Source organism: Pristis pectinata, chromosome 6, assembly GCF_009764475.1.
Source record: "Pristis pectinata isolate sPriPec2 chromosome 6, sPriPec2.1.pri, whole genome shotgun sequence".
NCBI lineage: Eukaryota > Metazoa > Chordata > Chondrichthyes > Rhinopristiformes > Pristidae > Pristis > Pristis pectinata.
This window is the reverse complement of record NC_067410.1, coordinates 52,425,301-52,450,866: the sequence shown is the minus strand read 5'-3', so window position 1 is coordinate 52,450,866 and position 25,566 is coordinate 52,425,301. Positions and strand designations below refer to the sequence as shown.

The following is a 25,566-nucleotide window of genomic DNA, read 5'->3' as shown; positions in this document are numbered from 1 at the left end:
TTTCCCTCTCTAATCTTAAAAGCATGTCTTTTGGTGTTTGACATTTCTACCCTGGGGAACAGATTCTGACTGTCTACCCTATCTATGCCTCTGATAACTTTAAAAACCTCTGTCAGGTCTCCCCTTAGCCTCTGACGCTCTAAAGAGAACAACCCAAGTTTGTCCAACCTGTCCTTGTAGCTCATACCCTCTAATCCAGACAGCGTCCTGGTAAACCTCTTCTGCACCTTTTCCACAATCTCCACATCCTTCCTATAATGGGGTGACCAGAACTACACACAATACTCCAAGTGCAGTCTGACTACAGTTATATATAGCTGCAGCATGACTTCCTTACTCTTATTCTCAACACCCCTACCAATGAAGGCAAGCATGCCATACACCTTCTTTACCAATTTATCCACTTGCGTAGCCACTTTCAGTGAACTATGAACCTGGACCCCAAGGTCCCTCTGTACCACAATGCTATTAAAGGGGATTACCATTAACTGTATACTTTTTCCTTTCATTTGACTTCCCAAAGTGCCACACCTCACACTTGCCCAGATTAAACTCCATCTCCCACTTCTCTGCCCACATCTGTAACTGATCTATATCCTGCTGTATTCTTTGATATTCCTTTACACTGCCCATAACTCCACCAATCTTGGTGTGATCCGCAAACTTGCTAATCCACCCATCTACATTTTCATCCAAATCATTGATATATATCACAAACAGAGGTCCCTGCACTGATCCTTGCAGAACACCACTGGTTACAGACCTCCACCCCTACTTTCTGTTTTCTATGGGCAAGCCAGTTCCAAGTCTTGCAATTCACCCTGGAGCCCTTACACCTTTATCTTCTGAATCAAGCTACCGTGAGAGACCTTGTCAAATGCCTTACTAAAGTACATGTGGATAACATCTACTGCCTTACCCTCATCAAGCACCTTTGTCACCTCCTCAAAAAACTCAATCAAGTTTGTAAGGCATGACCTGCCCCTCACAAAGCCATGCTGACTGTCCCTAAACAGGCCATGCCTTTCCATATGCGCAGAAATCCTATCCATCAGTATCCTCTCCAATAGCTTCCCTACCACTGACATGGGGCTCACTGGCCTATAATTACCTGGATTATCCCTATTTTCCTTCTTGAACAAAGGCACAACATTTGCCACTCTCCAGTCCTATGGGACCTCACCTGTCGTTGGTGAGGACACAAAGATCCTTGTCAAAGCCGCAGCAATCTCCCCACTTGCTTCTTTCAATATTCTGGGATGTATGCCATTAGGCTCTGGGAACATTTCAGAAGACCTAGGACTACCTCCTCCTTAATCTCAAAATGTCCCAGTATATCAGCATGCCCCGCTCCGTTTTTACTATCCTCCAATTTCTTCTCAGTAAATTACACAAAGTACTCATTTAGCACCCCAGCCACATGTTCTGACTACAAGCACAAATTCCCTCCTTTTTCCTTGAGTGCACCTACCCTCTCTCTAGTTATCTTCTTTTTCTTAATGTAAGTATGAAATGCCTTAGGATTATCCTTGACCCTGCTCGCCCAAGACATTTCATGGCTTCTTTCGGCCTTCCTGATTGCCTGCTTGAGCACTTTCCTGCTATCTTTATATTCCAGTTTGATTTTAGCTTCCTAAACCTTACATATGCTTCGTATGCTTCCTTTTTCTTGCTGACTAAGTTGAGGACCTCTCTGGTCATCCAAGGTTCCCTTACCTAACCATCCTTGTCCTTACACCCTACCGGAACACGCCGATCCTGAACTCTGATCAGCTGGTCTTTAAAAAATTCCTCCATGTCAGATGTGAACTTGTCCAACAGCAGCTGCTCCCAATCAATGCCCCTTAGCTCCTGTCTTAACCTGTCGTAATTTGCCCTCCCCCAATTTCGTACTACGCACAAGATCCAATTTTATCCTTACTCATAATTAACTTAAAACATAATTAGTTGATTCCAACAACCAGTCAATTCCAACAGATAACACAGCATTACAAAACAGAACCAATTACATGCTCAACTGGCCTGTGTCAATGTTTATATTCTGCATTTGCTTTCTCTCACCCTGAATCACAAATTTGAAATATTCCTATGAAATGAAGAAATAAGTAAAAACAAGGAAGGCAAAGAGAGGCCACAAAATGAAATTACCAAGGAATATGAGAAAATAAACTGTTCAGTGTATAGTTATGTAAAGGACAGAAGTACAATCAGGATAGGGATACACATGGTAAAACTGACAGAAATGTGTTCAGAAATGATCTTACCTGTCACTGAGACCATTGGAGTAGAAAAACTGACAAGACTGATGTGATGGCAGGATTGTGGGTGGGAGAGTTTACAGGGAGGCTTGGGGAGCACAGGGAGATAGGGAATGCTGCAGACTGAAGGCAGACAGAGCCAAGACAGATTGAAAATATGTGGCTGAGTCATTTGTGCAGACACTGGTAATAAAGGAGGAAGGATATCTTGGGGAGAAATGTGCAGCTCAGCTTGGAGGGCAACAGACAAAACGAACAAGAGAAATAAAAAATCAATTTAATGATTAAAGAGAGGAGGATTTAAGTAATACACAAAATTGTGCTTTTATGGTAAGAATCATACTTTGGACTGGATTTGTGGAGGAACATGTAGGGCAATGGAGTCATTGTAGTCATCCAAAATAAGATTGTGAAGGTCATCATGAATAGTTGGACATTGTGAAGAGGAATGGAAAGAGGGCTGATGATGTTTCCTTCTTTGGGGCAGGGAGTCCACTGGGACAGGGGTGTGTAATAAAAGCAGGTTGTAAGAAGAGGATGGGAGTTGGGATTGCTGCTTGTTTGGAGTTTGCAGTGTTTGTTACGAAGACCCCTTTGGAGAACGCTGATGCAACTGCAGAAGGTTGTTAAGAGGTTATTTAAATAGTGTGGTGGATTGGAGGGAGGAATTGATGCATTGGGCAATTTATTCGTCTCTTAACCCACTGAACAGGACTGGCATCACCTGGTTTCATTTCTACTCGCCTGGTCGTAGGACTCACCTGCTTCTCTTTGCTCTCCTGCACTGTTAGCATGTGTAGTTCCCCAGTAACTTATTCTTGGCCTCCTCTTATTTCTTATCTTTTTAGTGTGGAGGAGGCTAAATGGTGAATTGATAGAGGTGTTTAAACCCTTGAAGTGCTCAAATGGAGCAACTGGGGAGAAACAATCTCCCATAATTGAAGGATCAATAACCAGCAGGAACAGATTTAAACTGTTTGGTTAAGAAAAGATGGAGATGATAGGAGGAAATAACGTTTTTCATGTGAGTAGTTAAGATTTGTACTGCACTACCTGATAAAGTGGTGGATGCAGATTCAAGAGCAGCTTTCAAACTGAAATTGGATAAGAGCTTGAAGGAGTTGCTGTGATGTTGGGAAAACACAGGTGAATGGGACCAACTGCATTGCTGTATGGGCCAAATGACTTCCTCTGGGCTGCCCATTTCCAAATTCCAATTAGTAGAAATGTTAAGTTAATTACCTTATCTGAATATTTACAGCAGACATTATTATCAAAAGAGGCATAAAAACTGGGAAGGAGGTGACGAATGATAAATTAATCAGAGATTGACTATATAAGGAGGAAACTCGAAAAGTATGAAGAATGATTGACCAGTTATTAATGGTAGGAATGATGGTGCAATCCTTTTTTAAAAGATGTAATAAAAATATCCAAAAATTTAAAGAAAAAAGTGGTTGTTGCAGATTCCAAAAGGAAAAGAGCTACCTGCACGAGCAACCTGACTAAATTCTTTAAGAATTAACAGAATTGGTAGGTAGAATAATTTTATACATATTTCCAATTAACTTTGATATGATACCATGACGGAAAATGCAGCATAAAAACATTTGAAAGACATTTCGATAGGTACATAGATAGGAATGGTTTAGAGGGATATGGGCCAAATGCAGGCAAATCGGACATGGGCATCTTGGTTGGCGTGAACAAGTTGGGCTGAAGGGCCTGTTTCCAAATGGATAGTAAATTGGCTACATAATAGAAAACAGAGGCTGGCAAAAGGTAGGAAGACATGGTCTACAGGGTGGGTGCAAATGAGATTAGTGTATCTGGGCAAAGAGGTCAGTGTGACTGTGGTGGACCCATTTCTGTGCTGTACAGCTCTATGTCTATGTCTCTAATTGGAAATACAATTTCAAAGCATGTGAATGGCACTAAGTTATGGGTATAATTGATACAGAGAACTGCAGAAAGGAAATCTCACAGAATGGATAAGTAATTAGCACATGACCCAATATAAATTAGTGGTATGAAGAGCAAAGAGGCTCCAAACTCCCTGGGAAAGGTGCTACAAAGGGTAGAGAAACAGAAACTCTGGGGCATACACATGCATGAATCAATAAAAGCAGTTGCACAGATTAACAAAGTTATTACAGAAGCAAACAATGCGAAGGGCTTCATTTCCAGAGGGAAAGAATTGAAAAGATAGATGCTATATTAAATTTACATAAAACATTAGTAGTTATTAACCATATGGAGTATTATGAACAGCTCTGGTCCCCATATTATGATAAAAATGATATAGAGGCATTAGAAAAGCTGCAGGAAAGGGTAATAGAATGGGACCAAAATTGAGAGATTATAACCATCAGGAAAGAGAATTAGGTGAGAACTTTCTTTTCTAGAGTAGGGTTACGGGTGGAGGACAATGTTGACTTGGTAGATATTTTTATGATCATGAGAGAGTTGGCTGTATAAAAGATCCTGCTTCCTGTCAATTTCCCTGTTATACTCTTATTTCAGACAATAGGGGTGTAACAACATTATATCCTCTCCTTCGTTATTTAACCCACCTATCCACAATGGTCCCTCAGTATATTCCCAATAACATTTGTTGACAAGAAGTTGTCAAGTTCCTTCTTAAAATAGTTTCCTTTTACCGCCTTGCATTCCTGTGATCTCTTGCAGATACTTACTAGCTAGTTAGTAAGGAGAGCTTCCTCCTATCTTCTTTTGTTGTCCTAAATTGTAAAAATGACCCATTGTGATCATGTTCTGTATTGGTTCTTTTGCCCCAATGTGACAATACCTTTATCATCATGAAGCAGCTGCGTCAGATTCCCACTCATATTTCTTTCCTAAAGAGAAAAGTCCCCAAATCCTCTCTTACTTTCTGGGATCAGTCTCTCCCTTGTTCTGTGGCCCCCCTCACATGGTCAGTTACCCTGGGCTTGATTATTTGATTAAAGTTCCTCTTCCTCCACCAACTCCATCTCACCACCTCCAAAAGCACACGCACCTCTCCTAAACACACAAAAACATAACTGACACCCAGAGTCGATAAGTAACCATTAGTCTTTGTGGAAGTTGTTGGAATTGCTTCAGACTAAAATTTCAATGCTGGAAATTACAAGACGTACTGCTGCGTTGTAATCAAAACAGTCTTCTGGTCCTTTCCGATACCGAGGGTTCAACACCTCTTCACATTGATCTGGTCCATCAGCTAAGAACAAAAGTGTTAAGGAAGTACAGGAGTCTATTCATGGCACAGGACACAAGGCATAAAAGCAAGTGCACATCAGCCCGGGAGTGGACTTTCCACATCCACTTAAGGAAAATGCTGTGTTCGCTCCTGCTTCCAGTAACCAGCTCACCAGATCTCCTGTCACTGGAACCTCTCACATCAGGGCACTGGACTTCTTCCAATTAGAAGCTCTCAAACTAGGTCACTGGAACCTTTCATGGCAGGTCTCTGGAACACCTCTCACTGCAACCTCTCCTACAAGGTCACTATAGCCTGTCACTGGATCCCCTCACACCAGAGTCCCCAGAACTCTGAACAGAAGGTCAATGAAACTCCAGAGACCAGGTCTCTGGATCCCCTCACTAGATTACTTACTTTGTATAGTCCTCAAGTTAATGTCGTAAATTAAGGGAAGACTGATTTCAATAGCGTAAGAGAGGATCTGATGAAAGTAGATTGGGAGTAGATGCTTGTGGGTAAAATGACATTTGACAGGTGGGAACCTTCCAAAGTGAGATAGAAGGAATTCTGGGCTAGCATGTTCTAGTAAAGGTGAAAGGCAAAGATGACAAGATTGGGGAACCTTGGATGAGAAAGGATATTGAAGGTTTGACAAGGGAAAAAATGGAAGCATATTGCGGGTGCAGACAACCACACACGAGCAAGTCCCTTGAGGAATAGGTTGTGGGACAGAACATAAGAAAGAAATTAGGAGGCCTAAAAGGGGCTAGGAAATATCCTTGGCAGGCAAGATAAAGGAGAATCTCAAGTATATTAGGAGCAAGAGGGTAGCCAGGGAAAGAGTGGGTTCCCTTTGGGACCAAAGAGGTAACCTATGTGTGGAGCCATGTAATGTGGCCAAGAAGGATGTGAAGTATAGTGAGTTCACGGAGGGGTATGTTGATATTCTGGAGTATGTCAGTATTAAGGAATAGGTATAGATATCTTGTAACACACAAGGGTAGATAAATCACCAGGGCTGGATGAGATCTAACCCGGGATGCCAGAGGAAGCAAGGGAGGAGATTGTTGGGGACCTGCCAAAAATATTTTGCATCTTTGTTAGCCACAGGTAAGATATCAGAAAATTAAGGATAGCTAATATTTATCCTTTACCTAAAAAGGGCAACAGTGATAAGCCAGGCTGGTGAGCTGTGTCTCTGGTTGGGATATTATTGGAGAAAATTCAAAGGAACAGGATTAGAGAGGACAGGTGCAGAGAGGACAAGAGGTTTTTCAATTGGGGAAGGGCTAACTACGAGGCTATAAGGAGAGAACTTGGGAGTGTAAATTGGGATGTCCTTTTTGAAGGAAAATGTACCATGGGGATGTGGTCGATATTCAGGGATCTTATGCAGGATGTTAGGGATAAATATGTCCCGGTGAGGCAGAGAAGGAATGGCAGGGTGAAGGAACCGTGGGTGACGAGAGAGGTGGAACGACTTGTTAGGGAGAAGAAGGTAGCATACGTGAGGTATAAGCAGCAAGGTTCAGACAGGGCCCGTGAGGAATATAGGGTAGCGAGGAAGGAACTTAAGGGCTGAGGAGAGCTAGAAGGGGACATGAAAAGGCTTTGGCTAGTAGGGTTAAGGAAAATCCCAAGGCCTTTTTCAAGTATGTGAAGGGTAGGAGGATGGCTAGGGTGAAGGTAGGTCCGATTAAGGACAAAGGTGGGAGAATTTGCCTGGAGGCGGTGGAAGTGGGAGAAGTTCTGAATGAGTACTTCTCTTCGGTATTCACCAGGGAGAGGGGTCTTGATGATGCGGAAGGGAGTGCTGGTAGGGGTAATGTTCTCGAGGTTGTTGATATCAAGAGAGAGGATGTGTTGAAGTTGTTAAATAATATTAAGACAGATAAATCTCCGGGGCCTGACGGGATTTTTCCCAGGCTGCTTCGAGAGGCTAGGGAGGAGATTGCTGAACCGCTGGTAAGGATCTTTGAGTCCTCGTTGTCTACGGGGGTGGTGCCGGAGGATTGGTGGGTTGCGAATGTGGTCCCCTTGTTCAAAAAAGGTAATAGGGATAGGCCAGGGAATTATAGACCGGTGAGTCTCACGTCTGTGGTGGGTAAGCTGTTAGAAAGGATTCTAAGGGATAGGATTTATGAACACCTAGAGAATCATGGACTGATTAGGGACAGCCAGCATGGCTTTGTGAAGGGAAGATCTTGCCTCACAAGCCTGATAGAGTCCTTTGAGGAGGTGACCAGGAAGATTGATGAGGGCAGTGTGGTGGATGTGGTTTACATGGATTTTAGTAAGGCATTTGATAAGGTTCCTCATGGTAGGCTTCTTCAGAAGGTCAGAGGCCAAGGGATCCAAGGAAGCTTGGCTGTGTGGATTAGGAATTGGCTTGCATGTAGAAAGCAGAGGGTTGTGGTGGAAGGAGTGCCCTCGGATTGGAAGCCAGTGACTAGTGGTGTCCCGCAGGGATCGGTTCTGAGACCTTTACTTTTTGTGATATTTATAGATGACTTAGATGAGGGGGTGGAGGGCTGGGTTAGTAAGTTTGCGGACGACACTAAGATAGGCGGTGTTGTGGATAGTGTGGAGGGCTGTCGGAGCTTACAGAGGGATATTGATAGGATGCAGAGCTGGGCTGACAAGTGGCAGATGGAGTTCAATCCGGAGAAGTGTGAGGTGGTACACTTTGGAAGGACAAACTCCAGGGCAGAGTACAGGGTAAACGGCAAGGTACTTGGCAGTGTGGAGGAGCAGAGGGATCTGGGGGTTCATATTCACAGTTCATTGAAAGTTGCCTCACAGGTGGAAAGAGCAGTTAAGAAGGCCAATGGGATGTTGGCTTTCATAAATCGCGGGATTGAGTTTAAAAGCCGCGAGGTTATGATGCAGCTTTACAAAACTCTAGTTAGGCCACATTTAGAGTACTGTGTTCAGTTCTGGTCGCCTCATTATAGGAAGGATATGGAGGCATTGGAGAGGGTGCAGAGGAGATTTACCAGGATGCTGCCTGGATTGGAGGGTATTGAATATGAGGAGAAGCTTAAGGTGCTAGGGCTTTATTCACTGGAAAGGAGGAGGATGAGAGGAGACATGATAGAGGTATATAAAATATTGAGAGGAATAGATAGAGTAGACAGTCAGCGCCTCCTTCCTAGGGCACCAATGCTCAAGACGAGAGGTCATGGCTTTAAGGTTATGGGTAGGAGGTTCAGGGGAGATGTCAGAGGGAGGTTTTTCACCCAAAGAGTGGTTGGTGCATGGAATGTGCTGCCTGGGGTGGTGGTGGAGGCAGATACATTGAACAGGTTCAAGAGTTTGTTGGATAGGCATATGGAGGAACGTGAGATAGAGGGATACGCGGGAGGAAGGGGTTAGGTAGTGTGAGGGTGGTCTGATGGACGGCACGACACGGTGGGCTGAAGGGCCTGTTTTGTGCTGTATGGTTCTATGGTTAAATTACATTTGGAAAGGCAGCATGGCTTTGTACAGGGGAAATCCTATCTCACTAATTTGATTTGAGCTGGCTAATTGGATTCAAAATTGGCTTGGTGATAGCAGGCAGAGGGTGGTGATGGAGGGTTCATTTTCTGATTGGAAGTCTGTGAGCAGTGATGTACCACAAGCATGGACCTTTATAGTGTGTCCTACACATGTGAATGTAGGACATATGATTAGTAAGTTTGTGGATGACACAAAAGTTGGTGGTGTTGGGGATAGTGAGGAAGGTTGTCTAAAGCTACAGCAGGATATAGATATGCTGGAAATTTGGATGGAGCAATGGTATTGGTATTGATTTATAATTGTCACTTGTACCGAGGTGCAGTGAAAAACTTGTCTTGCATGCCATTCGTACAGATCAATTCATTACACAGTGCATTGAAATAGTACAGGGTAAAAACAATAACAGAACACAGAGTGAAGTGTCACAGCTACAGAGGAAGTGCAGTGCAGGTAGACAATAACGTTCAAGGTCATAACAAGGTAGATTGTGAGGTCAAGAGTCCATCTCATCGTATAAGGGAACTGTTCAATTGTCTTATAACAGCGGGATAGAAGCTGTCCTGGAGCCTGGTGGTATGTGCCCTCAGGCTCCTGTATCTTCTGCCTGTTGGAAGAGGGGAGAAGAGAGATGGAATGGGCATAGAATATAAGAGTTGGGATGTTATGTTGCAACTTTTCAAAACATCGGTTAGGCCACAGTTGGAGAATTGTGTGCAGTCTGGTCGCTACGCTGTAGGAAGGATGTGATTGTAATGGAGAGAGTGCAGAGGAGGCTCACAAGGATGTTGCCTGAATTGGAGGTCTTTAGTTATAGGGAGATGTTGGATAGGCTAGGGTTGTCCTCCCTGGAGCAAAGCAGGCTGAGGGGTGACCTCATAGGGATATATAAAATTATGAGAGGTGTAGACAGGACAGATAGTAAGAATCTTTTTCCCATGGTAGGTGTATCAAAAGCAAGAGGACATAGGTTTAAGGTGAGTGGAAGGAGTTTTAAAGCGGATCTGAGGGGAAAGTTTTTTAAACAGGAAGTGGTTGATATCTGGAACACACTGTCAGACGAGGTGGTGGAATCAGGTATAGTCACACCATTTATGAGGCATTTAGATGGGCACTTGAAAAGACAGGGATATGGACCTAATGTGGGCAATTAGGATTGGTGTTGATGAGCAAAATGGTGCTGATAGGCTGAAGGGCATGTTTCTGTGCTGTACGACTCTATGACTCTCCTTTGACCTTTTTTGCCACTTATCTACATTGGGGGGGTATTTACAGTGGCCATTTCCATTGGTACATGTTTGGGATATGGGAGAAAACTAGAACACCTGGAGAAAAGCTGCGCAATCTTGGAGAGAATGGCAAGCTCCCCACAGACAGCACCTGAGGTCAGGATCACACCTGGGTTGTTGGAGCTCTGAGGCAACAGCATTAACAGCTATATTCTAACACCAGGTCCCTGGATCCTCTCCCAGCAGGGCAGTGAAACTCTGAGCACTCTTTTGGCTACAATATGAGCAGTCTTTGTAGGTTTATGAAAGGATACATCTTACTTCAGCCTGTATCAGTTTGGTTTTGTCACACTGACTACAGGTCAGCTTCTCTGCCACCACAAACAGCAAGTTGGTGTTGGCCAATCTCTGTGCATGGTAAAACCTGTGATGAGACACAAAGGTTTACTGACATTCTGCACCCATTGTATTAACACAGTCTTCTGAAAGACCTAACAGAAGGGAATGAAACCAAAGTTTCAGACATCTTTGCTGCAATCAAAACCTGAAATTTGTTTTCAAGGAATTTAAAATATAGAAGTGACAAAAGTTTTAGAGCTTCACAGTCATCAAAGCAAAAAGTTCTTAGTTTTAAACCAGCATATTTCTACTGATTTACTTTCCTATCTTCAATAACCAGTAGAAGCTCCCTCCAAGGTACACAAGCTATGGGGGCAGAGGAAGTGGGCTGGGACTTAAATTGACCCTTTGCTGTAGGATGGGCCTATAAGCATGCTGTACTGCGGCACTAATACTGGATCAATTAGTTACTGTAGTAGAGTAGTCTCCCTGCACCAGCCCACCGTAACAAGGCTCTGTCTTATCTATCCGGAGCAGCAGTTCTCATACACATGAATACACTTTCCTTTTCTTTTGGACAATTTTCTCCCCATCTACTTGAATATTGATAGGATATTTGACTTGGAGCATCACAACTAAACATAACCTCAATGTAATTTGATGGCCTTGATTCCATAGTAGAATTTCCCCTTCTTTCCCTGAAAACAGTAGGGTGGAGACCAACATTGGGATTCTTGTCCTGACCAAGACAGAGATCAGATAATGCAGAAAAGAGTAACCAAACCTGGGATCCTCTGCCCAATGACACATCGAATGTATGAACCATTTAGCTAGTGAGCTTCATCTTCAAGTTCCTTATTTTTTTACATTGGATTTGTTTCTATGGGAGTTGCTATTGACTTTGACTCAGTTGCAAACCTGGAGCAGTTGCTGCAATCAATTAAATTGCTGTAGGATCTACTGTTGTTGCCAAAGTAGTATTGTGTCTGCTTGGTGACGCAGCTTGTCTCCCTCAGTTCAGCACTGTCCGCTAATGTATCATCTAGCAATAAAGGAATAAGAAAAATTACTCATGAATGCAACCAGTTCAAATAACTTAGGTGGAATCATCAGCAGTAGTAAATAGCACTTAGTAATGAAGAAGTTTTGTTAAGATTCAGAGACATCTTATAGTCTTGTTGGAAGTAATCTTGATGTGTCTGTCTGGGTTAAATAGCCCAGGTCCTTCCTTGGCTCTGGGCTTTTTCTAATCTGGCCCCACAGTCAGTTGAGAAGCAGCAGTGACCAGCATGGCTGGGGATTTTAGTGTCTCCTGTCCGAGAGGAAACAGGCACACCTCCTCCTCCTTCCAACAAGTCCCAACTCCCAGAGGCCTACTGCCAAGACTCATCCCTTAGACAATGTTCGTGGTAACCTTAGTGCCTTCGCTTGTCGCTCTTCACCTCTTCAAATGGGGAAGAGGTGGTTCAGGGCTTCTGGCCTACCTCCTCATGGTGCTCTGCCAGAGAAATTGAGATAGGATGGATTGAAAGCCCCGCCCATCTCATCTGTGTGGGAGCTCTTCGTACTCTGCCTCACCTGCCCTCTCCTCCTTAGGAAGCCCTTGTAAATTCAGGACATGGAATAAGTATCACTTGCAAAGAGGTTGCTGAATGTCATCCATTGCAAATTGGTTTGTCTTTTGCACACTCCTGGTGTTATGGAAGAGATTTAAATTGTAAATCTCTGTATCTGCAGAGCAGTGATCCAAGGCCTAACTGATTTGTTTAATTTTTTTCTTCTCACATCACCTGCCCTGAAGAGAAACATCATTGATTCGTACCTGTTTGGAAGCTGAGCTGGAAGGTGAATGTGTACAACAGCTGTTGCAATAAAGACCTGGGGAAATAAGGTAAAGGACAATCATTAGAGATGATCTGATACATGAATATTTCTGTGTGTATAATAGAAAGTGGAAACTCAGCTGCAAAATGGAGGCATTATTTCCTGTCACCAGAGTGTTTTAACTGTGGATTACATTGGGTGACTGTTCAAGGTCCTCATTTAACTTAGTAATGACTCCACAGACATCACATGTTACTAAACTCACAAAGGAGTTATTATTCAATAAATGTAAATTGAAACCTTTTCTGCTTGACCTGCAGAGTATTTATAGACTTTCCTGTTTTTGTTTAATGCACTGAATACTGTGAATAAGGATGGGCCATGTGCAACATACAGGGACAGTGATTCCAAGTATTTTAATACCAGCTCCTTCACTGAAAAAGTGACTGTAGATTAAGTCCAAGAGTGGAAGTGAAGCTTCTGTTCTCAGAGATCGACTGATGAAATTGGGTAACAGGTTCTCACTTTGAAGAAAGAAGTAAACAGCTCAGTGATAGAGTAAGAAACTTTCAGTTATAAATCTTGCAAGGTAAATAGGACTTATTTATCAAAGTAGAACCCTGGACTGTATTTGTCTCACTGTGAGGATCACACATAGACACCAAATACAGACTCATTTGGACCACACATAACCTACTTTGTCAGAAAGCACTGAAGAGTACCACCTGTAGGAATTCTTCCATCCCTTTGTGGGATGTTAGTGTTAAAGATAAGGGAATTATCTTACCAGGCAGCAGCTGAGCTCCACCAGGCCAGGTTCAGCAAATCAGAAACAGTAGGCTTAAGGAAAACATAAAGCACTGATTAGAGGTTTTCACGAGAAGAGGGATACAGCTTCACACTTTCTGCTACCATTAGATAGATAAGTTCTATCAGCAGCCACTTTTCCAGAACTCTATTAGTCTCATATTGTGATATTACCCAGCTTGACTTTGCTGATTATTTCTCCAGTTACCTTCCTGAACACCATCTTTGATCCCTGTGGGTTGCAATCTATTACTGGCTGCTTGTCCTAGCCATATATGGATAATTATATGTTGTTACAGACATATGACTATTCCCTAGATGTTATCCCAATGAACTACTCTTACTTAGTCCAGTTCATTTCCCATCACTGGAGCATTGTTACCTCGTTATTGAGCTTCTTGCATATTGAACCAGAAAGACATCTTGGACCCCCATAAAACCTCCACCTCCTTCTCCCTGACAGTTTATTTGTTAGTGGAGGAAGGTAGCTTGACAATTCCCCATAATTGGAACCGTCCTTTTAATCCTTTCCACTATATGCAGTTCACCCCAATTAGTGTGGCTGGTTCCTCCTTATCCTTTATCTCAATTCACAGGGATTCTGTTCCATTTGTCAGTTACCTCCATTATTACGCATGCTATTATTTTAATTCTGATTAACTTGCTTGCCCTATCATTTTGAATGTTATCATAGTTTGTAACATTCAGCTGCTAGCCCTATACAATCTGACACCATTTCTTCATTTTCCCTGTCACATCTATTTCCTCAGCTTTCATTACTGCCCTCAATTTCCCTGCCTTCTTACTGATGGATTGTTTGCTAATGAATGGAAATTTAATTGGCTCTTATTTACCAATAATCCTGCTTTATTTATGCCAGCTACTTACTATTCTGCCCTTAGAGTATTTACTTTATCTCTCATTGCATTATGAACTTTCCTCACCTTTTTCCCCTGTGAAATTTCTTGGAACTGTCTTTCCTTCAGAGATTCTGTCATACTGAGACTGCATTGTCTAGACAATGAACATGAGTAGTACTTGCACTGGCTGATCACTAACATTCACTCAACATTCTGTACAGTTGTTGAAATTCACGGTTTTAATGGGCATTGTGGCTGATCTAACTCTGATGTGGTCCCCAGGAACTCTTCAAGGCCACCAACCCTGGATGTATTCCTGAGGTTACTTCTTGATCTCTTACCTCCCGCTTTCCAAACAAAAAGGCCTTCTCCCACCCTCATCTCCAAAACTTTTATAAAATATATTTACAAAAAAATTGAGAAAGATACATCTTGTTTCTATATATTATCTGCTGGTTTCTAACAGCAAATGTAAACTTACAATAAAGATGGATCTGGGTGCAGCTCCTGTATCAGTATTATGAGAGGGACCACACACAGACTGATAGTCATAGGATTCCTTTCTTGTGTAGAATGAAGCATTGTAGAGTGCATTCATCAAACTGGGATCCACTTCACTGAAGAACATACCAATCTGCAGAAATAACCAAATATAAAGTGCACTTCGAATCATTTTCTATGAAACATATGACTCCGTGCCCCAACATTACATTTAACAGGTTGTGGGTGATCTCTCCTCAACATAATACCCTGCACCTTAGCCCTGGCCCCAATTCCCTACTTGACTGCTTGGTCAGAATGAGCTTATGGTGTGCAGCCACAGTATTTCACCTTGCCTTAAAGCTTAGCTTCGAACCCACATCCCATCCTTCACCAAGTCTACTCATGTTGTCCAGACTGTTTTCCCACCACTGATGCTTTTACATCAACACATACTGATTAGGATAGGAGTAGGTCGTCTGACCCTTTGAGCTGTTCTGCCATTCATCAAGGTCTTAGCTGATCTTCAACAATAGTGCCATTTTCCCGCGCTATTCCCATATCCTTTTATTCCCTTAATATCCAGAAACCTATCGATCTCTGGTTTGAATGCTCACAATGACTGTCTCCACAGCCGCCAGGGGTAGAGAATTCCAAAGATTCACCACCTCTAAGTGAAGAAATTTCTTATCAATTAAATGGCCTACCCCTTATTCTGAGATCATGACCCTGTTCTGAGATGCCTCAGTCGGAGGAAACATCCTCTCTACACCCAGCCCCTCAAACACTTCAGGAATTTTGTACATTTCATTGAGATCTCCTCTTATTCTTCCAAATTCTTCAAAATACAGGCCTAATTTACTCAATCTCACCTCTTGTGGCAAGCCTGCCATCCCTAGAACCAGTCTGATGAATCTTCACTGCATTCCCACTATGGCAAATACATCCTTTTTTGCTAAAATTATCAAAACTACACAGAGTACTCTAGATGCAGTCTCTTCAAGAACATAGAACAGTACAGCAGAGGATCAGGCCCTTCGGCCCATGATGTTGTGCTGAACTAATTAAGCTAATGACGTGTAATTAAACTAATCACTTCTGCCTGGACATGGTTCATATCCCTCCATTTGTTTAAATAGTATTGTGTATTAATTCGTATCATTCATGTGCCTCTTAAATTCCTCAATTGTATCTGCTTCCACTGCCACCCCAAGCAGTGCATTTTGACCCTGGGAAAAAGGCACTGGCTGTCTACTCTATCTATGTCTCTCATAAGTTTATAAACTTCTATCAGGTTGCCCTCAGCCTCCACCGCTCCAGAGAAAACAACCCCAGTTTGTACAACCTCTCCTTATAGCACATGCCCTCTAATCCGGGCAGTATCCTAGTAAACCTCTACTCCACCATTTCCAAAGCCTCCACATCCCTCCTCAGTACTCAAGATGTGGCCTAACCAGGGTTTTATAAAGCTGCAACATAACCTCCTGACTATTGAATTCAATGCCTCACCCAATAAAGGCAAACATGCCATCAACCTTCTTTACCACCCTATCAACATGTGCAGCCACTTTCAGGGACCTGTGGACTTGGACCTCAAGATCCCCCTGTACATCAATGCTGTTAAGGGTCCTGCCATTAACTGTGTACTGTCCCTTTACACTTGATCTCCCAAAATGCATCACCTCACACTTGGCCGTATTAAACTCCATCTGCCATTTCTCCACCCATAACTGCAATTGCTGTATCCTTTGGCAATCTTCTACACTATCCACAATGCCACCAATCTTTGTGTCATCTGCAAATGTACTAACCAACCCATCCACGTTTTCATCCAAGTCACAGTGGATGCCATGCAGCTTAATCTTCTGGATGAGCCTACCATGAGGGACCTTGAGTATTTAATTACAGCAAGTCACATTTACCATGAAGGGATTAAAAAATGCGGATTCCTTCATCCTTCTGAGTTGACCTGCCTATCTTCAGCTCCCTATCTTCAGCTGTAACAAACTTCCTCTTGGCCAAGAGTCAGCATCTTCCTTCCATCCTATGCTGTTCCTGCCCCAATACAGCATTCAAATTCATGACCTTGTTCTACTCAACCTCTACAATCTCCCCTAAATCTCTGGCCATAGCTTCAGCCACCTGCTGTAATTATTGGGGATATGCAGGCTTAAGAAGAAAAACAGCTCACCTGCTCAAAGGTCAAAAGCAGAGCACAACTCACTCTTCCAAATCATCCCACTCTGCTGCTCTGTGTCTGGCTTCTGCCTCCATGAAATGCCCTGGCCATTCACTTCATTAGCAAGTTAATTCGAGCTATAAGTGTAGTAAAAAGGACCCAGTCCTATTCCCCACTCCAATCATCCACCACACCACCACCCAGGAAAATGCTGGAGTATACCATTTCAGTGATGGATCTAAAGTACCTTTCAGACAACTCAACTAATTAATGACTAACTGAGCAAAAGGATCAGTGAATGCCAGTGGATGGTAACATAACAGTTACATTACTGGACTAATAACTAGAGGCTTGGCCTCCTGATCTGTGATTATGTACTCAGAGCTTACCACTGGAGATTCAGTCTGGGAGGTTTTAAGTTTGCTGGTGCCTCGACCTCAGGTGCTATCTAATGTTAGGACTTTCTAACACTGACCACGTGGGTTTCCCCTGGGTGCTCCATTTACTCCCATATCCCAAAGACGTGTGGGTTGGGAGGTTAACTGGCTACTATAAATTGCCTCTAGTGTAGGTGGGTGGTGGAAAAATCAAGGAGTTAATGGGACTGTGAAAGATATGATATGATATTTACTTATTAGTCACATGTACATCGAAACACACAATGAAATACATCTTTTTGCATACTTGAATGTTCTGAGGGCAGCCCGAGTAGGTTAAAGGGAAAGAAGAGGGGGAATGGAATTGATTAGATTGTTCTAACAGCCAGCATAGACTTGATGGGCTGAATTGTCTCTTTTTATGTCATGAGAAATATGATTGGTCTGTGGTTTACAGAGAACAGCGAACAGTACAGCACAGGGACAGGCCCTTTGGCCATGATGTTGTGCCAAACTAATTAAACTAGTAATTAAACACCTAACTAATCCCTTCTGCCTACACAATATCCATATCCCTCCATTCTCTGCATATTCATGTGCCTATCTAAGAGCCTCTTAAACACTTCTATTGTATCTGCCTCCACTACTACCCCTGGCAGTGCATTCCAGGCACCACCACTCTCTGTATTTAAAAAAAACTTGCCTCGCACATCTCCTTATAATTTACCCCTTCTCACCTTAAAGGCATGCATCCTAGTATTAGACATTTTGACCCTGAGATAAAGATACCGGTTGTCTATATCTGTGCCTCTCATAATCTTATAAACTTCTATCAGGTCTCCTCTCAGCCTCTGCTGCTGCAGAGAAGACAACCCAAGTTTGCCCAACCTTTCCTCATAGCACAGGCCCTCTGATCCAGGCAGTATCCTGGTAAACTCTTCTGTACCTTCTCCAAAGCCTCCACATCCTTCCTATAATGGGGCAACCAGAACTGAATGCAATACTCCAGATGCAGCCTAAATGGAGTTTTATAAATCTGCAAAATAACTTCCTAATTCTTGAATTTAGTGACTTGACTAATAAAAGCAAGCATGCTTTATGCCTTCTTTACCACCCCATCAACTGTGCAGCCACTTTCAGGGAGCTATGGACTTGGACCCCAAGATTCCTCTGTACATCAACACTTTTAAGGGTCCTGCCAGTAACCACGTACTGTCCGTTTACATTCGATCTCCCAAAGTGCAACACCTCACACTTGGCCGGATTAAACTCGATCTGCCATTTCTTCACCGATATCTGCGACTGATCTATATCCCACTGTATCCTTTGGCAATCTTCTACACTATCCACAATGCCACCAATCTTTGTATTGTCTGCGAACTTACTAACCCATCCATCCATGCTTTCATCCAAGTCATTTACATATGTCACAAACAGCAGAGGTCCCAGTACGGATCCCTGTGGAACACCACTAGTCACGGATCTCAGCCAGAATACTACCCTTTGTCTTCCATGGGCAAGCCAATTCTGAATCCAAATGGCCAAATCACCATGGATCCATGCATCTTAATTTTCTGGGTGAGACCACCATGAAGGACCTTGTCAAATGCCTTACTGAAATCCAGGTAGACAACATCCCCAGCTCTACCATCATCAATCACCTTGGTCACCTCCTCGAAAAACTCAATCAACTTAGTGAGACGCGACTTGCCCTGCACAAAGCCATGCTGACTGTCCCTAATTAGGCCATGCTTTTTCAATTGCTCATAAATCCTATCCCTAAGAATCCTCTCCAGTAGCTTCCCTACCACTGACATGAGACTCACTGGTCTATAGTTTCCAGGATTATCCCTACTTCCCTTCTAGAACAATGGAACAACGTTAACTACTTGCCAGTCCTTTGGGACCTTGCCTGTAGCTAGAGAAGAGTCATAGATCTTGGTCAAGGCCCCTAGCTCCTGCCTAATATCTTGTAATTTTCCCTGCCCCAGTTTAATACTCTCCCACAAGTTCCATACTTGTCCTTATCTATAGCTATCTTACAATTTAAGGAGTTGTGATCACTGTTCCGTAAATTTTCTCCCATTGTAAGATCAGTCACCTGGCCAGGCTCACTTCCCAACTCCAGGTCCAGTATGGCCCCTCCTCTCATTGGACTATCTACATACTGATTTAAGAAACCCTCCCGGATGTATCTAACAAATTCTGCCCCATCTGAACCTCTTGCATTAAGGAGGTCCCAGTCTATATCGGGGAAGTTGAAGTTACCCACAACAACTCTGTTGTTTTCACACCTTTTCCTAATCTGCTGGCATATCTGTTCCTCAATATCCCGGTGGCTATTGGGGGGGGGGGGGGGAAGTATAATCCCATCAGGGTGATTGCACCTTTCTTATTTTTGAGTTCTACCTATATAGACTCAGTGGATGAGCCCTCCATTATGATCCCTCTGAACGCAACTTGATGTGGTCCCTAATTAATAGTGCAATCCTCCCCCCCCCCACTCATTTTACCTCCCTCTCTATCTTTTCTAAAACATTGAAATCCTGGAACATTAAGCATCCAGTCCTGTCCCCCTCTCAACCAATTCTCTGTAATGGCCACAACATTATAGTTCCATGTACTGATCCATGCTCTAAGTTCAGCACCCTCACCCTTTGGTTTGGGTTTTAATTTTTTTATACTTGATCTCACATCCCTTCATGGTCTCACCCCTCCGTACCTCTGTAAACTCTTACAGTCCTACAACTCTCCGAGACCATGGCATCTCTCCAGTTCTAGCTTACACATTCCTGATTTTCTTCACTGTTGGCAACTTTGCCTTCAGCTGCCTGGACTTCCAACTCTTGAATTCCCTCCTCAATCACTCTGCTGACCACATGCCCTCATCATTTAAAAAAAAATGTTGAAAACCTGTACTTTGCCCATGACTTTTGGAAACATGGGCTAATATACAGCCCACTGTCAAATTCTATCTAGAAATGCTTTACTTGGAATGGTTGAATATTTAGCTGAAGGCTCAACTGTGGACTGCAATGCCAACAATCTGGATACAGGGCTGGACAAAGTATAATAATCTCACACGTCTTCAGGGTCGTAGCACATAAATAAATCCCTTCCATCAGCAATTGCACTACCTTTCCACAAAATAGTCTATGCACTAAGCAGCCATCACTCATCTAACAACAGTCTCTACCAATCACTATTTCCACCCACCACACACTCACTCTAAACAGGTGTCATTGACACCTCCCACACTCTACACTAATCAACCATGGCCAATTTCTTGCACTGTCACATAGCAGGACACTCATTGAAATTCTTCTCTCATTCCTTTGCAGAACATGAGAAATAGAGTCATGGAGGTGTACAACACAGAAACAGGACATTTGGCCCACCACATGCACACTGACCTTTTTGCCTATCAACACTAATCCTATTTGCCCACATTAGGACCCTACCCTTCTATGCTTTGCCAATTTAAGTGCCTGACGTAGAGATTGTATCTGATTCCACTGCCTCCTTTGACATGGCATTCCAGATAAAAACCACTCTCTGTGTAAAAAAAATTTTTCCCTCAACTTCCCTTTAAGACTCCTTCCTCTCACTTTAAACCCATGCCATCTTGTTTGTGATACCCCTACCATAGGAAAAAGATTCTCTGCTCACTATCCCTCTTGTATACCTCTGACAGGTCACCTTCAGCCTCCTTCACTCCAGGGAAAACCAGTTCAGCCTATCCAATCTCTCCCCATAATTAAAGTCCTCCAATCCAGGCAACATCCTGGTGAACCTTCTCTGCACCCTCTCCAGTGCAATCATCTCCTTCCTATGGTGACCAGAACTGCACACAACACTCCAAGTACAGTCTAACCAGTGTTTTGCAAAATTGCAATGTAATGTGCCAACTTTTACATTCTATGCTATGACATATGAAGGCAAGCAGACCATATGCCTTCTTCACCAACCCATCTTTTGAAGAACAATGGAATGAACCCCAAGGTCTCTCTGTCATCAACATTCCTTAACACCCTACCATTTACTGTTTATGTCCTACCCCTATTTGACTTCCCAAAATGTATCACCTTGCACTTGTTGAGATTAAATTGCATCTGCCAACGCTCCACCCAACTTGCCAGCTGATCTGTATCTTTGGACAACCTTCCTCACTATCTATAACACACACCAATTATCCCGTCATCCACAAACTTACTAATCATTCATCCTACTTTTGCATCCAAGTCATTAATATATATCACACAAAGCAAAGGTCCTACCACTGATCTCTGCAATACACCACTGGCCATAGACTTCCAATGAGAAAAGCAACCTTCCATCACCACCCTCTGCCTCCTATCACTAAGCCAACTTTGGGTCCAATTAGCAGCTCATCTTGCAACCATGTGCCTTAGCCTTCTGGACCAGTCTACTATGCAGGACATTGTCACATGCCTTACTAAAGTCCATACAGACAACATCTTCCACCTTGCATTTATAGTTACCTCCTCAAAAAACTGAAATTAGTGACAGGGTTTCCCCCACAAAAAGCCATGCTGACTATCCCTGATCAGCCCCTGCCTTTACAAATGTACATAGATCCTATCTCTCAGAATTGTCTTCAATAATTTTCCCACCACTTACATAAGGCTCACCAGTTTTGTAGTTACCTGGCTTAACCCTGCTGTCCTTCTTAAATAAACATCAGCCATCCTTAATCTTCTGGTACCTTACCTGTGGCTGTTGAAGATACAAAATCTCTGCCAGGGTCCCAGCAATCTCCTCCCTTGCTTCCCATGGTAACCTGGGATAGATCTCACCAAGCCCTGGGAACTTATCCACCCTTAGGCATTCCAAGACAGATAGCACTTCCCCTTTCTTAAAACAGACATGTTCCAGATTATCCACATAACCACCCCCACCTTCCCCAAACTCACTATCCTCCACATCCTTCTCCTTGGTGATTATAGACAAGTATTCATTCAGGACATTGTCCACATCCCCTGGCTCCACACATAGATTACCCCTTGGTCCCTAAGAGCACCCACTCTTTCCCAAATTACTCTCTTGCTCCTAATATACTTATAGAATGTCTTGCAATTCTCCTTAATCTTACTTGCCAAGGATATTTCATGGTCCCTCTTTGCCGTCTAAATTCCTTTCTTAAGTTCTCTTCTACACCCTCTGTATTCCTTAAGAAACTCACTCAATTCCAGTTGTCTTAACTTGTCATATGCTTCCTTTTTACTTGATCAAACCTTTAATATCCTTTGTCATCCAAAATTCCCTAATTTTGCTATCTTTCATCCTTACTAGAACATGCTGGCCCTGAACTCTTACTGACTCTCTTTTAAAAGACTCTCACTTGTTATTTTACCTGCATCTGCTCCCAGTCTACTTTTACCAGGTCCCTTCTTGTGTGCTATTGAAATCAGGGATCCCCCTATTTAGGACCTTAACTTGAGAACCAACCTTAACACCTTCCATAACTACCTTGAAACTTACTGAATTATATCACTGTTCCCAAAGCATTCCTCTACTGATACTTCTACCTCCTGACCGGTTTCATTTCCTAAGGTAAGGTCGAGTACTGCCCCATCTGGTAAAACTTACTACATATTGCTTTAAAAAACTTCCATGGACATACTTAACAAACTCTGCTAATCCACTTGCACTAAGGCAATCTCAGTCAATGTTGAGAAAGTTAAAATCCCCACTACAATAACTCTATTGCTCTTACATTTTTTTTGCAGTTTGCTTACATATCTGTTCCTCTAATTCCCGCTGACTATTGGGAGCCCTATAGTATAACCCCAGCAAACTGACTGTCCCTCTCTTATTACCATGTGGCTCCATTTGGCTCTCTCCAACATCCCTCCAGCATAACCTCTCTAAGTACTGCTGTAATGTTCTCCCTAATCAGTATTGTGATTTGTCCCCCTCTGTCTTGTCTGAAACATCTATATGACAGAACATTAAGCTGCCAGTCCCATCCTTCTCTCAAAAGCATGTATCTATGATTGGAATATTATCATGTCTGCTGTGCCCTCTGGACTTGCTTGATTTATCCCCTATATGTTTCTCCCTGCGTCACACTGCTACTGTGTTCTCCCCCCCCACCAAATTAGTTTAAACCCACCTGAGCAGTGTGAGCAAACCTCCCTGGTAGGATATCAGTCCCCTCGCAGTGTAAGTGTCACCCCTCCTTTTACAGGTCCCACCTGATCCAGAACTTTCCCAATGATGAGAGTATTGAAAACCCCCTCTCCTGCACCAGCTTTTTGGCCATGCATTCACCTGTCCTATCCTCCTATTTCTACCCTCATTAGCACGTGGCACAGGGAGTAATCCTGAGATTCTACCCCTGGAGGTTCTGCTTTATAACCTTCTGCCTAACTCCCTAAATTCACTCTGCAAGACCTCATCCCTCTCTCTACCTATGTCATTAGTACCAACATATCCCACAACCTCTGGCTGTTCTCCCTCCCCCTTCAGAATATTCTGTACCCACTCTGAGACATCCCTGACCCTGGCACCAGAGAGACAACAGACCATTCTGGAGTCTCATGCTCAGTCACAGAATCACCTGTCTGTTCTCCTCACTAGTGAATCCCCCACCACCACCGCTCGCCTAGACTCCTTCACTCCCTGCTGTGGATCAAAGCCACCTGTGGTGCCACAACTGCTGCTTTCCTCTGGGAGACCATCTTCCCAACAGTATCCAACAGGGGAGTGACCATAGGGGACTCCTGCACTACCTGCCTGCAGTTACTGCCCTTCCTGGTGGTCACCCATCTCCTTTCTCTCTGTACTTGTGGAGTGACCAGCTTAGTAAACGTATCGTCACCACATTTTCAGCATTGTGGATACTCCGCAGGGAGTCCAACCACAGCTCCACCTGCTCCGTGTGGTCTGACAGGAGCTGCTGGTGGACACTCTTCCAGTAGGTCTAGTCACCTGTCTCTCTTTATATGCCTCTTGCTCGCTGACAATCCCACAGAGTCTGACGGTCCTAGTGCTGTCTCTCGGCCTTATCTCACTTACTCAGCTGATCTTGCACGTGCTCACAGTCTCACGAAACAGAGGCAGGAGTTAACCATTTGGCGTCTCATGTCTGCTCCACTTGTTCACTGATCTTTTGCTCCAATGCCATTTCCCCCATTAACTCACACCTTTTACTTCCTTAATCTTCCTTAATCAGTTGTACCCTGTGTTGAATATTGTCAGTGACTGAGCCTCTAGATCCCTCAGTAGAGAATTCCAATGTTTCACCACCTCTGAGTGAATAAATTTCCACTCTGAAGACAATAGAGGAGGAAAGTACCAGACTGAGAACACAGAGAGACTGGTGGAGTGGGTGGGCATATATCAGAGGAAAATTAATGAAAGAAAAAGTGAGATGATGCACTTTGTTAGGTAGATAAAGAAATGTTTGTATAATGGGGTAAAATTTCAAAGGGGCTGTAGGAACTGGGCCCTGGACATTTATGTGCAGGTGCCTGGATGGTTTGAAAAAGCAAATAAGCAAATTGCACAAGGTCCTAGGCTTTACATAGAACACTGGTTTATCTATTGTGTACAATTCTGGTCACTCTGCTGCAGGAGGAATGTGATGGTCCCATAGAGAATGCAGAAAAGCTTTTGTAGAATGGTCCGGGGAGAAGAGGTTTCTGTTGAATAGATTGACCAGAGAAACTGTAACTTCCCACTTCAGAGTTAGAAAAAGCTGACAGCTGATTTGTTGGAATGTTACAAGTCACTAAGCATCTATGCAAAATGAATAAACTGTTCCCATTGGTAGAGTGTTGAGTATCAGAGTGACTCATCTCCTAACTCCCCAAAGCCTTTCTACCATTTTCAAGGCACACCAGGCAGCAGTTTACAAGTCAAGAGTGTGATGGACCACTGTCCACATGCCTGAGTGAGTGCCGCTCCAACAACTCAACAGGTCTTCCAAGTCTGTTCACCAGCAGTCACTTACCTTCCAATCCAGGTTAATCCGCTCCAGGTCTTCAGAGTCTGGCCAGGAGAAATCACTTACCTTCCAGTCCAGGTAAATCCACTCCAGGTCTTCCAGGTCTGTCTTTAAGCAATCACTTACCAGCTGGCTCCACTTCAGGACCGAAGAGTCGCAGCCGCTTATCTCGGAAGTGTGGTAAGAGGGCTCGGCTGCAGGTGAGGCTGAAACAGCGTGGATACAAGACCTCCCTGCCCAGCATACTATGAGCTAACATCAGGGCCATTGAGAACAAAGTTGATGAACTAAGGGCAAGACTGACCTACCAAAGAGAACTAAGGGACTGCTACGTGCTATGTCTCAGCAAAACGTGGCTTACACCTGCTTCACCTGACTGTGCCATCCAACCTGAGGGCTTCTCAATTCATTGAATGGACCATACAGCATTCTCAGGCAAAGTTAGAGGCAGAGGAGTCTGCTTCTTAATGAGGAACTCATGGTGCACAGACATGACGGTCCTGGCAAGCTCCTGCTCACCCAGCCTGGAATATCTAAT

General features: G+C 43.4%; 1 protein-coding gene and 1 long non-coding RNA gene across 5 annotated transcripts in view; one reads left to right on the top strand and one right to left on the bottom strand.

Moving 5' to 3' along the window:
- The window catches only part of cacna2d2a (calcium channel, voltage-dependent, alpha 2/delta subunit 2a), a 602,032-nt gene that overhangs the window by 1,774 nt on the left and 574,692 nt on the right, over positions 1-25,566 (bottom strand). For all 4 annotated transcript variants that reach the window (XM_052017908.1, XM_052017909.1, XM_052017910.1 and 1 more), the window contains 6 exons: positions 14,502-14,654; positions 13,141-13,193; positions 12,352-12,407; positions 11,448-11,571; positions 10,505-10,614; positions 5,399-5,481 (listed from right to left, as the gene is read on the bottom strand). In XM_052017908.1, coding sequence (XP_051873868.1) covers positions 5,399-5,481; positions 10,505-10,614; positions 11,448-11,571; positions 12,352-12,407; positions 13,141-13,193; positions 14,502-14,654 — 579 coding nt within the window. The remainder of the gene's footprint in view (positions 1-5,398; positions 5,482-10,504; positions 10,615-11,447; positions 11,572-12,351; positions 12,408-13,140; positions 13,194-14,501; positions 14,655-25,566) is intronic.
- Positions 1-25,566, top strand: part of LOC127571496 (uncharacterized) — an 86,047-nt gene that overhangs the window by 18,063 nt on the left and 42,418 nt on the right. Inside the window, exon 2 of the long non-coding RNA XR_007956483.1 lies at positions 12,331-12,420. This is a non-coding gene — a long non-coding RNA (uncharacterized LOC127571496). The remainder of the gene's footprint in view (positions 1-12,330; positions 12,421-25,566) is intronic.